The following is a 13,131-nucleotide window of genomic DNA, read 5'->3' on the forward strand; positions in this document are numbered from 1 at the left end:
ATAAAACAATATAGGAAGTTTTTGCTTTATTTTTGTTTATCTATATTCTTCTTCTTTTGTGGGTTATATTATTTAAAGTTCCAGAATTCCTCCAACATAGCCGGCTTTGTGTTGGTCGCTAACCACAATATTCAACAGCACTTAGGTGGTTAAATGCCACTGAATATTAGCAGTTAGCCCCGACCAGGCAATTTAATCAGCCAGTGGTTGGCTATATTGCTTTGAATACTTGGCCCAATATAAATAATATTTTAAATACCCACTCACGGGCCACTGACGAGTTGGTGTCTTAGTGGTTGGTGTGCTCACTCAAAACCAGCCCTACAGCCTCACTTAGGCAAACAGATTTCTCCCAAGCAAGGGGAAATGTAACCAGAATAATTGGTCAACAGTACCTGAGCGTGGCAAGTAGCAAATGCTTGACTAGTAATGATACTGCACTGCTTCTGGGCCCAGGATCTTCTGTAAGGGTTCTTAGAACAAGGGTCCTTGGGTTCCACGGCATCTGAACAAGTTGGAACAAATTTCCAGCTGTTTCCAAATTCGATTACATCTCCAACAACAGACTGGCTTCTGGTGGTAAAGTCATTGTTTCCATTGTCATCAAAGTTTCCACAAAGACCACAAACGTCTCCCTGTGGGACAATAAACCAAATATTTTACAAAACGGCAGCATTAATTGATAACAAATCAAAAAAATGGAGGAACTGGAGTAATAATATACCAAACACCACTGTACAGTTATGCCAGCTTTTCAAGATACACGATTACAAGTGGCATATAGAAGAGAGCAGAATTTTAAAGAAGTTTTTATGCCCTGCCATTCTTCGTAAGTTGAGCATGAGTGAACATTTAGAAGGAGGAGGGTACAGTTCATGTGGTCGGTGCAAGACATGTGACATCACTCTTTCCATTACTGAATTTATCAATCCTACTGACAGTTGGATGTTTATATTAAAATATAAAACGGTCTGTGAAACAGTATTTGTATGGCCAGAATGTTTTGCGTATGGGTGAACGAACACCATAGTGCCATCGCCAGAGGAGTGATGGATGTACCTATGGTGCAGCACTGGGTCCAACTTTCCCATAAATTTGAGATGTTTTGTGATAGATCATATCTTAGCAAATCAGCATGGTGGGAATAGGAAGCATCACATGGTTTCAATGCTTATGCTTTTTTTTCTGATTTTTTTGTTTTTTTTTGTGCAAGAGCCCTGATGAAATGATTGTCAAAATCATGAAACATTGGCCATCGTCGGCAGATTAAAGCAGGGATCTAATCTAATCTAAGGCTTGGCTTTATATACCGAGTCATCATTCTAAAAAAGCTCGACTCAGTTTACAATAGTTAACTTAATAGATAATAACCAAAAGAATAAAAACTGAATTTCAGAAAACTTAATTTGTTTACCAAATATTTAGATAATTTAAGTTAATTCATCTCATTGTCCAATTTATTTTGTAAACCGCATAGAATTTCACGGTCCTGCGGTATGTAAGTAAACTGTAATGTAATGTAATATGTGCTTTCAAATTTTAATGAGTGCCAATTGACATCAATAATTGGCTGTCGGCACCCAATCATTGATGGTTAAGAGTCATTAGTCAATTAATTTTGTGCACATCTTGGAAGCGCACCCAAATATGGGCACCCTATATGGAATTAGAGGGATAGCGCATGCTTTCTTGGAAGAGTGGGTGCTATTTGCATTTAGTGCACACACTTTCCTAAGAGATTGCCCATGCATACCAGTTTGCGCATGTGTGTAATATCAGGAAAGATAGCGCCATTCAAGTTGGCACCAATCTATAAAAATGTTGCAAAAACCAGTAACTAGCTACTAATTAGTGCTTTTTTTTTTTTTTTAAGATGGCCTCAGGCTAGGTCTGGCATTGCCATCCTTTTGTCATTTTTGTTTTATTTTACATTCTCTTATTGTTTTTGCCCTATTTTTCTTGTTTTGTGTAATTTTATTCTTCTGATTTTGATTTTGTTTTGGTCGATCCTTATTTTGTCTTTTTTTTTCCTCTCTGTTTAAACCACCCGTTGATGGCAGAGTACTTTGATCTTGCTGGCCTGCGGTGTGGTGGCCTGCTTCGATGCTTTTGAACTCTGTCTGTGGTAGACCTGTGCAGTGCGTTGTGCTGGAAGTAGCTCTGATTTTGACCACTTTCCCCCTGCTATCTTGTCTTCGTGGGATCACAATGTACCATGGCCCACTGGTGACATTGGGGGATCGATTTTGGCTAAGCGCGCCATTTGTTGCCTCCTTCAGCTCAGTGCCTGGTAGGGTGCTACAGAGCAGTGCAGTGGGGAGCGACCCAATGGTGATGTCTACTCATTGGGGAGGTGAGGATGGCACATCTTGGAGGACGCTGAGCTGGGTTGGACTGGAGCAGAAATCAGGTACTATTGGTTGATGTTTGGTGCCGGGTGAGGATTAGCTCTGGGGTTGAAGTCGTCTTCTTGGTCACTGTGTTGTGGAGTCTGTGTCCCACCATCTGCTGCCTTCAGTTACCTCGGACCAGAGCCCTTCTTGCTAGTATCGGGGGTGATATGCTGCTCCCCTGTAGTCAGAGATCCTGATGTTGCTGGCTGGACTTTTTGGATCCTGTCTCTTCTCCACCTCATCTGTCTTGATTTGGACTGCTTTGGGACACAGCCATCGACTCCCTCTTTCTTAGTGAAGTCCAGGGCTAGATTGATGGTGGGCCTCTTCAGAGTCCGCCTTGCTGCTAATACATGATTCTTACTGAATTCAACTGCTTCGTCGTTCGGTTGGATGATGCTGAAGTCTTGACTGGATTTAATGGCAGACCTCTCCAGAAACTATTGTTTCTTCAGAACTGTTTTCTGAGATTTTTTTTAAATTTACTTTAATTTTATTCTTATTATTTCTTTATTCTTTTTTTTATTAATTGAATTGTACCTTTCCCTCCCCATTCTTGGAATTTTGTTATATCTTTACTATTTTTAATAATTTTTTTACTCAGGTACTTTAGCTAGATTGTGAGCCTTCGGGACAGATAGGGAAGTTCTAAGTACCTAATTTTATTGTAAACTGCTTAGATCTGTAATATGCTTAAGCGGGATATCAAATGTTAATAAAATATGGCCCTATGTGCACATACGGCCTCAGTTTATAAATGGCGCTATAACTTACACGTGGAAATTTGGGCGCGAGTGGTAAAAATCAATTATCGACGCTATTTGGCCTCAGTTAAAATATATGTGCATATTTGTTAGGCACCAAGATTCACGCATAAAATTTATGCATAGTTTTACAGCCATGGGAGAGTCATAGACAGATCGGGAGCATTCCTATAATTTACATGCACTATTGGAACAAGCTTCCAGTGCAGGTGGTCGAGGCACGCAGCATCCCAGACTTCAAGAACAAATGGGATACCCATGTGGGATCCCTACGGGGTCATGCCAAGGGATAGGGTCACTAGGACTTGAATGAGCGGGTCAGTAGAGTGACAGTATAATTACAATTATACTTAAGGGGTCAGAAGACTTAAGAGGGTGGGTAAATAGTGTGGGCAGACTTGATGGGCTATATGGCCCTTATCTGCCGTCATCTTTCTATGTTTCTATGTTTCTATTGCAGAATAAGGGGGATCTGTGCCTAATTTAGGCATGAGGATTGACATCAGGTTTTGGTTGCTGTAAATTCTCACACCTAAAATTAGGTCATCCACATGTGGCATACAGCCAGTGGACTAGCCAGGAAATATACTTTTTAAATTTATGTATTATACCTGTACAATGTTAATGCTGCCCAATTCAGGGACAAAAATTTCAATTCGATTCAGCCTACTGAATTGATTTTTCGATTCGATTGGCTTTTCCTGCCTAATCAGACTTTTTTTTTTTTTTTTTTTTTCCAAACATCCTGGCGGTCCATCCCACATCCATCAATTCTTCCTCTCTACCTCCATGTGCAACAACTTTCCATCCCTACCTCTCAGGCCCCTATGCAGCAGCTTTCCATGAGGTACTTCCTGACTGACCCCAACCATCATGAGGTCTGACAAACTGTCAGGCCTCCTAAATCAGCAGCAGTGAGCGATGACTGTTAGGCAGAGGCAATGCTCTCAACAGGCTATTCATGGCCTTCCCACCAGGGCTTCCCTCTGCCACATCATCAGTGATATCATCAGTGATGTGGCAGAGGGAATGCCCCAGCGGTACAGACCACGAGTAGCCTACTCAGAGCTCTCCTAATGCTCTAGGAAGCCCTGGAGGTATGTCAGCCCTAATCGGGGGAAGGGTTGGTCACTGAATCGGTGAGTCCGATTCATGGGGAAAACAAATCGATTGGTGAATCATTTCAAATTGGCGAATCGGGCAGCACTACTATCTGTCACTGTGCAAAACTTCCCCGGTTACTATTGCAATTAAATTCTGTGTCTCCTCTTGAATGCAAATGAACAAAAACTGTCTTCCGAAGCTAACCTTGAAATTTGCACTGAGTTTGATGAACATGCTGGTCTTCTTGTCCCACATAAGTATGAGTCCATTTTTGGTCTCAACCACTAGGTAGTTTCCCATGTAACGGATTGAGTAGGGCACCTCTACGCCAGTGCCTCTCTCGACCACCTCAATGTTTTCCTTACTAAATATCAGCTCGTAATCCTAAAAAAAGGACAAATTCAACAAAGATAATTTTCATGTCACAAAGCATAACTTTCACTTTTGCTTGTAAGACATTGACCTGCAAATTAACAATGTAGCAATCTGTATTTTTAGAAAGGTACATTATTCCATATATTCCTACTAGAAGTTTGAGATCAGAGGACAAAAACCTTCTAGTAATTCCATCACTTAATATAATAAATATAAGACAAGATACGATCTTTGCAGTTACAGCGCCCGGAATATGGAATTCCTTACCATCATTTATTAAGGAAGAAAAATCACTAAGTAAATTTAAAGGGCTGTTAAAATGCTGGTTGTACAAGGATGCTTTTGAGACCTAATTATTGGAGTCTCTATTGATCCCATTCATTGCTTAAACTCCTCTGTCTTAGGCTCTGGGAAATTGAATAAAAAAAAAAAGTTCTTAACTTTCTATTATACTTTTATCAATACTTTGAAAATTTCTTACCCTCCGTTTGTATTTTCCTCGTATTTACTCTTTACTATACTTATTGTAGTTCTCCCTACTTCCCTTATGTATTGGTACGTCAGGTCCGTTTGTGTTGGTTTTAGTTAATAATTAAGACCCTGTTTTAAATTGTAAATCACTATGAATTAATGATATTGCGATACATCAAAATTTTAATAAAACTTGAAAGAGTAAGGGAACCTAACCTGTCGGTAGAAAGAAGAAGTTTGAGAGTGAAAATGAGATCAAACATGTTTACTGGTAATGAAAAATATAGAGTATCTTAAAATCGACAGGATTGGGATCAGGGACATTCCAGAGAATGAATCTTTATAGATTTTGGTTAACAAGACAACTTTTGGCTAATGACAGTTATAGACCATGAGCTGAAGAATATAATTTTTTCCTAGCTAATAGCAATTTTTGGATACTGGGATTCCAATGGTTCTCATATGAAGAACTCCTAGTTTGAATAGAACAGGTCACTCAAACATGCATGTATTTAACTATGGAGATGTTCCATATGAATTTTTTTTATTTTTTAAAGGTTAATTTTAAAGAGATGGGGCCGAAGAGGTATTGCTTAGATGTAGACTGGAAAGGGCACTTGGTGCATCTTTCAGCAGATCCAAAGTTATACATAGAGTTAATCATGGACTGACCACAGATTACAACAGAAACCTGCAGCTTTGGAACACTCTACATGGCAAAAGAAATTTAATCCCTGGGAGTTCTGGAAATCATTACAGATGATGCTTGATTAAACTACTACAGAATCTGTTCATCTATCAATCATCTACCTATCCACCTGTCCCACCTTGCCAACTCTCCTAGAATGTGTATGAGTTGTACTTAAACCTTGGTCTTTGTGGTGGCTAGATGGAGATATATCTTATCCAAAATTAACTATTAATTAACTGAAAAGCTACTCACTCCCAGGAAGACCTTAATGGCCTTGGAGCATGTTGTTCCAGTGGTGCCACAGGGGATGTTCTCAGTGATCACTCTGAAAGTGCCCTCAGAAGAATTGTTACAATAGTCCTAGAAAGAAAAGTGAGTTGTCAGATCATCTACCTCTTTATAGATTGTTACAGGATATGAATGACTTCTAAATCAGCAGGATAGTGGAGCTCTCTACCTGGACCAAGGTATATTCACAGTCTCCACTGAAGCTGAAGCGTTTGGCATCAAAGGTATTGTAATGCCCATCTCCATAGACAGCACAAGTTCCCAGACAGGTGTTATTCGTACACTGCCACATTCTGTTCTTACATGTACTGTGAAAGGGAGAAAAACATCTTAAATGAAAGAATACCATTTTCCTTCATTTTTACATGTATTTATAAGCATCACTTAAACAAAATGTAATTCAGATAGGACCAATAATAATATATGTTCGTATTAGTCTTTATACTAATTGCAATCTTGATTTATTCCACAAATAGCAGGTGGGCAGTATAGAATTTTACTGACCACCCATTATTTCTCATATATAGGATGGAAGCAAGAAAAGGTTCAGTACAGAAACGAATAACTCCCAGCTAAAGCGAGTCCCATCCATCCACGGGGTGTGAGATGCCCTCCATGCACCTACCAAGTGTTGCATTTGACCTTGATGACCTCCCCAGGCTGATACTTGATCTCATTGTGAATGCAGGGACACTGGTCCTCAGGGATACAGCCACCATTGCCATCAGACACCAGGCTCTCGGGGCACATGCAGCTAGAGACACATTGTGAGCTGTACTGTAAAACCATGGGGGAAAAAAAACCATCAAAAGAAAAATCTATACTAACAGCATTCATAAAGAATAGAGCATGCACTTAAAATCTTTGCACCTACATTACTTCTCTAATAGCCAAGAACAGGAAGTTAGGACTAAGGGAAGAGCATCAGTCAGGTAAGCTGTACTTTCAAAGAGTATTTTTCCACGCTCTTTATGGAACAGTTTACCCAATTCCAACCCTGGGTTCTATGAGTGCTTCCTCATTAAGATCCTGTCAGAATGACAAGAGGACAAGTGATTTAAACGGCCAGGAGCCTCCCCTAACTATTTCAATTGCTTTGCATATCAACCTCCGAGATCTCAGACATTGCAGAAGGAATGGAGTTGGGCAAATTAGATGAATCTTGAGGTCAAAATTCAGCAGTAGAGACACCGTCTAACATTAGATAAGATATCTATCTCTTATGTGGTGTGAATTATCTATGAACATTTGAATGCACGTTGGTATTTACTAGCTTCAAACTCAGCTAAGTGCTTGAATGGATTTCGCAACCTGATCGCCGGTGGGTCTGCGGGTTTGTATACCACGTGGGAGTTATTTTTTATGTCACAGTTTTTTGATATAGATGTTTTTCATTGAATTAATTTATAGCAGAAATTGCACACTTGGAGCGGCCCAATGATGGTGTACGGCTGGCCCTAGTGGGGCCGGCTCTGTTGTATTAAGAGCATTAGAACGGCTCTGTGGAGCAGGTCTTTAGAGCTCACAACCCCACACTGAGGTTGCACCCTCACTATTTAAATATTTTGATTATTTGTATTATATATATAAATTTGTGGAACCTCTTTGTGACAGCAGCCCCATATGGTATACAATTCCCAAGGTAAGCCCTTTCCTTTGGTACTGTGAATATAACGGGTTAGAACCTAAACTGAAACCGGCTATTTTATGCCAGATATGTTAACCAGATACAGTATGCTAACTGGATAAAAAGTTTACCATATCCAATTAAGCGTTAACCAGATACGTGTTATCTAGTTATATATAATGGGATATTCAATGCTGTGCCCAGACATGGCTCAACATTGAATATCCATGGATACTGCTGAAGGCAGCCAAAAAACCTGCTAGCCACCAATGACTGAATATTAATCCCTCAGTTATTCTCTGGCTTTTGTTACACATGTTTATTACAGCTAAAATGAAGTAATATCGCAACTAACATTTTCAGAAGCTGCTGTGGCATTGGACAAACAACTCATTTTAGCACTGGTCGCCGTACATGAAGAAGGACACGGTATTACTCGAAAGGGTCCAGAAAAGAGCGACTAAGATGGTTAAGGGGTTGGAGGAGTTGCCGTACAGCGAGAGATTAGAGAAACTTGGCCTCTTCTCCCTCGAACAGAGGAGATTGAGAGGGGACATGATCGAAACATTCAAGGTACTGAAGGGGATAGACTTAGTAGATAAAGACAGGTTGTTCACCCTCTCCAAGGTAGAGAGAATGAGAGGACACTCTCTGAAGTTGGAAGGGGATAGATTCCGTACAAACGTAAGGAAGTTCTTCTTCACCCAGAGAGTGGTGGAAAACAAATGCTCTTCCGGAGGCTGTTATAGGGGAAAACACCCTTCAGGGATTCAAGACAAAGTTAGACAAGTTCCTGCTGAACCGGAACGTACGCAGGTAGGGCTAGTCTCAGTTAGGGCTGCCGCTGGGCATGATGGACCACTGGTGTGACCCAGCAGCGGCAATTCTTATTTTCTTAGGATGGTTTCGAGTGAAGCTCTGCCTTAATCCAACCTTTTTTTTTTTTGAGCTGCAATCCAGAAATCCTCTGATTACAGTTGATCAAAGCTATGTACAACTTACACATTCAGTAGCAAAGGAGTGGCAAGTCCTTTGACATTCAGATCCTTTAGTCCCTGCAGTGGCATTCGTGCAATCAAAGTAGAACATAGGAGCAACACACTCTGAAAAAGAAAATGGCCAAGGAGATTTTACGCCTCTGCTAATCAGATGCAAATTCCCAAGACAGACTTGAAACATGAACTGAATAAGTAGGTTGAGGCCTTCCTTGCAGAGATCAGAATGTTAAACAACTTCCTGTTACATGGGCCCAGCTAAACCAATTCTGAATTTGATCTATCGAGGGGCCTTTTCACGTCACCATATTAGATGTTCATGTGTGCTGACAGTAAATTCAGGTACAATGGCCTGATGTGCCCCCAAAAAGTCATGCACCTATATTTATGCTACTACTTCAGACTCCTAAATTTGCACCCTATTTTCAGCCAAACCAGAAGCCTAAATCTTCAAATGAAACTTTCTCTTAATTTAGGAGCTTAAAGTTATACTTGTAAATTTGGAACTGCCATTTCTTTCCTTAGATTTATGAACCTAACCGATGAGCTTAGTGCTGAAAAGCAATGCTGATCTAAATGTACAAGTTTAGTGAAATTTTGCAGATAAAATAATGGGCTCAGCCCTAGTACATTTTCAAAGATGCCAACTCAAAGTTAGAAGCATAAATCCTTTGAATATTGGATCCCATGTTAACAGTTAACTTGATACCTAATAGCTAACTTATAACGACAAGGAAAATGGGTTAAGAAGGGGGCAACAAATGAGCCAGAACTGCACTTATGGCGGTAGTTAATATGCATTAACTGTTAATAATATAGATAATGCAGCAGTTATCATTACCTGAGTATATGTAGCTAAATAAAAAAATAATAATAATAAGCGCATCCATGGGCATTGGAACAGGGGTCATGACCTCCCCAAAGACTGGTGGTCACCTGTCAGTTCCTGCCTACCCATCCCCCTCCTGGCACTGCACTTTTAAATCTTCGGGCAGCCACCACTCAGTGTCAATGAGCTGCCTGCCCCGGAACCCTTCATTCTACTTCCTGGCCTGCTCACTGACTCTGCAAAGCGGCTGTCCGAAGATTTAAAAGTACAGCACTGGGCGGAGGTGGGAGCGGGAGTAGGAAGCTGGTGAGAGGTGCCGCAGGAGTCTCCTGGCTAGGATGGAGCCTTTGGGCCTCCCCCCAAACAAAACATCACATACTCTGCAACGCTACTAACGTAGTGAAGAGATTTCCTCTGAGCTCGTTATACAGGGAGATACTAGAACCACCCTCCAACAGTTATCACAGAAGTCTTCCATTTATTGCTTCTTAATTTGAGAAATTAACGTATCATCATACAATTTCATTGAGCTACTAACAGTGGAACAGTTCATATATACAAAAGGGGCAAGTCTGAGTGAAATAACATACCATCTTTATCGTTAAAGACATGACGGCGTTACTTAGCCAGCCAGGAGCCCAAGTATCACTAAACTGGCTAATGAGTGATATGCAATGGGAGATAGCCAGCTTTTTCCTGCTGAATATCCCAGTGACCAGCTATGTCACGGAACATAATCAGTCACCGCCAATATTCATCAGCTCACCAGCTAAGCTACGTGGCCAGAAAGATCTGAACGAAAAGCAGGTCTGTCATTGGCTACTAGGCCTTAGGTGGCCAGTCGATGAATATCAGCTTGGCTGGCTAAGGCCCATGGTGGCTAACTTTAACCTGGAAATTCAATGCCAGTGGCTCCAGCACTGAATTTCTGGAATCACCGCTGACTGCAGGTGGTAGCTGAATATAAGGTTGATGATGGTCTGTGAGTTAAATTGAGCATTTGAGAACAGAATTGAAGAAAAGGCGTAATTACCAGGCTTTTCAGCTGGGCCTCCGATACACTGCAGATGCCCACGTGTGCACGTACTGTAAAAGAAAGGAAGATATTAGTTTTACAATCAGTCTATTTGTTACTCTGTTCCTCAGCTAAAGAAGGGGCTTGCATGGTCTCAGAAGCTCGTGTACAATTTCTTTTTTGTTGGTCAGTCAAGAGGTCTTACAGCCTAAAAGTTCTCCTGCTCATGGTTTCTTCCTGCCCACTGCAGATGTGTAATCCTGTAGTGCCAACCTCTGGTGACATGTAGGATTTTCTTTTCATCTTTCTTTTCCAACCAAGGATCAGGAATTGAGGCATAACACTCCTGGTAAGACCTAATATATATGCTATACTCTGTCAAGTTTAAAAAAAAACCCCATACTTCTATCTTCTCAATAGAAAAAGAACTACTGAAGTATTCACAATGGGATTTAGATAAAGCAAAATATGAATTTATATGAGTGAAACAGCCGTGTTAGTGCACTTTGCAAGGAAATATATAGAAATAAAACGAAAACATAAAGCAGGGGTGTCAAAGTCCCTCTTCGAGGGCCGCAATCCAGTCAGGAGTTCCCCAATGAATATGAATGAGACCTATTAGCATAGAATGAAAGCAGTGCATGCAAATAGGTCTCATGCATATTCATTGGGGAAATCCTGAAAATCCGACTGGATTGCGGCCCTCCAGGAGGGACTTTGACACCCCTGACATAAAGGAAATTAGGTGCTACCTTCTTTCATTGGACTAACTTAATGCATTTTATGATCAGCTTTCGAAGGTAACCCCTTCTTCCTCAGATCAGAAATAAGCAAATGTTGACAAGTATCAGTATATTTCTCTTATATCTTTCCCTTATATATACTGATATTTGTCAACATTTGCTTATTTCTGATCTGAGGAAGAAGGGGTTACCTTCGAAAGCTGATCATAAAATGCATTAAGTTAGTCCAATGACTAATTTCCTTTATGTGTTTGTTTTAATTTATATACCATGGTGAATATATATACCATAGATATAGATGTAGACTATTGGAAGAAATCCTTAAATATGGCAAGCAGGAAAGGTAGGTATACTATAGGTGGACCCTCCCCCCTATTCCTGGGAATCCACCATCTCTCAGACTTGCATTAAATAAACACAGAGAGGTAGATATTCGACAGAGTTTAACCAGCAAACAGAGGGTCCTGCCTGGTTAAACCCCACCGAGCTCTCCTATTGCTGATATTCAATAAAACATAACCAGGAAGTGATGCTGACTATCACTGCTAACATGAGCTAAGTTAGGTTGGAAGCAGGCTGGGCAAAGTGTCATTTTATCCACTTGGCGGCACAAAGTTAGGACAGCAAAAAGGCCTAACCTTTTGCGCAGAGATAACTGGATACCAGTCTGAAAACCAACTGGTACTCGGTTAACATCTGGGTCGGTGGGCCCACCTGGATGTTCATGCAAGCCCTGGCATTGACTATCCGAGGTTAGGTCAGCCTGCAGTTGGAAGCGGCTTATAAGCCATTCACTACCGCAGTCCGAAAATCGACCCTATACTACATAAGAAGATAAGAACAGCCATGCTGGGTCAGACCAATGGTCCATCTAGCCCAGTATAATGTTTCCATAGGGTGCCTAAATTGAAGACGCCTAGCCGAGTTACACGTGGAACTCAAAATGGATTAATGAGCTTAATTAGTATGGTAATTGATCGTACCATTACTAGCTCCTTGAAACAAAATTTTTAAAAACAATTAAGTGTTCCCTGTGAAAATCAGAGCAGTGCTTACTGACGCAAAGTTGAGGCACCTAATGACACCTACTTGAAAAGTGGGCATGCTTAAGGGCAGAGAATAAGCGTGAAATGACTTATTGCCCACCTCTTATGAGATATTCAGGAAACGCCTCAAAACCCACCTATTCCCGAAAGACCTAGACAGCTGACCCACTTCCCTCTTTCCCCCAATTGTTCCCCACATCCCTTAAGTTAATTCAACTTGTACGTCAACTCAACTTGTACCCCAATAATCTTTTGTAAACCGCATAGAACTTAACGGTATTGCGGTATATAAACTGTTATTATTATTATTATTAGGCACTGGTAAATTAGGCCAGGAAAACCTTGGCCCAGTATACCAGTGCCTGACATTTTGAAACCAACTGATGCCTAAGTTGAGTTAGATGCCAGTAGGCGTGATTCTGTAAACGGTGCCTAGCAGTTGGTTGACAACCACGTCGAGCGCCACCCAGGAGAATCAGTCCCACAGTGGCCAGTCCAGGAAGAATCCCAAATGGTACAAGCATTCCATGCAGTGGCTTCCCCCATGTCTGTATTTTCCATCAGGAACTTATCCAGCCTCTTTTGAACCCCATCTGTGTTAACTGCTGCTGCCTAATCCTCTGGCAACGAGTTCCAGAGCTTAATTATTCTTTGAATTTGCATAGAAGAGTAAACTCATTTGAAACTGTACCTAAAGGGCAATTTTAAATGGAAGCTTTTTCAAGAGGAAAGCATTAGAAATCCAGATAAAACATAAATAGCCACAGAACAGCCCAAAAATATACATCTG

General features: G+C 40.9%; 1 protein-coding gene across 3 annotated transcripts in view; it reads right to left on the reverse strand.

Annotated features, from left to right (window-relative positions):
* The window catches only part of LOC117352118 (mucin-2-like), an 85,459-nt gene that overhangs the window by 39,566 nt on the left and 32,762 nt on the right, over positions 1-13,131 (reverse strand). For all 3 annotated transcript variants that reach the window (XM_033928254.1, XM_033928253.1, XM_033928252.1), the window contains exons 18-24: positions 10,571-10,623; positions 8,716-8,816; positions 6,712-6,863; positions 6,256-6,394; positions 6,051-6,158; positions 4,466-4,645; positions 396-635 (exon numbers count right to left, since the gene is read on the reverse strand). In XM_033928254.1, coding sequence (XP_033784145.1) covers positions 396-635; positions 4,466-4,645; positions 6,051-6,158; positions 6,256-6,394; positions 6,712-6,863; positions 8,716-8,816; positions 10,571-10,623 — 973 coding nt within the window. The remainder of the gene's footprint in view (positions 1-395; positions 636-4,465; positions 4,646-6,050; positions 6,159-6,255; positions 6,395-6,711; positions 6,864-8,715; positions 8,817-10,570; positions 10,624-13,131) is intronic.

Source organism: Geotrypetes seraphini, chromosome 19 (assembly GCF_902459505.1).
Source record: "Geotrypetes seraphini chromosome 19, aGeoSer1.1, whole genome shotgun sequence".
Taxonomy (NCBI): domain Eukaryota; kingdom Metazoa; phylum Chordata; class Amphibia; order Gymnophiona; family Dermophiidae; genus Geotrypetes; species Geotrypetes seraphini.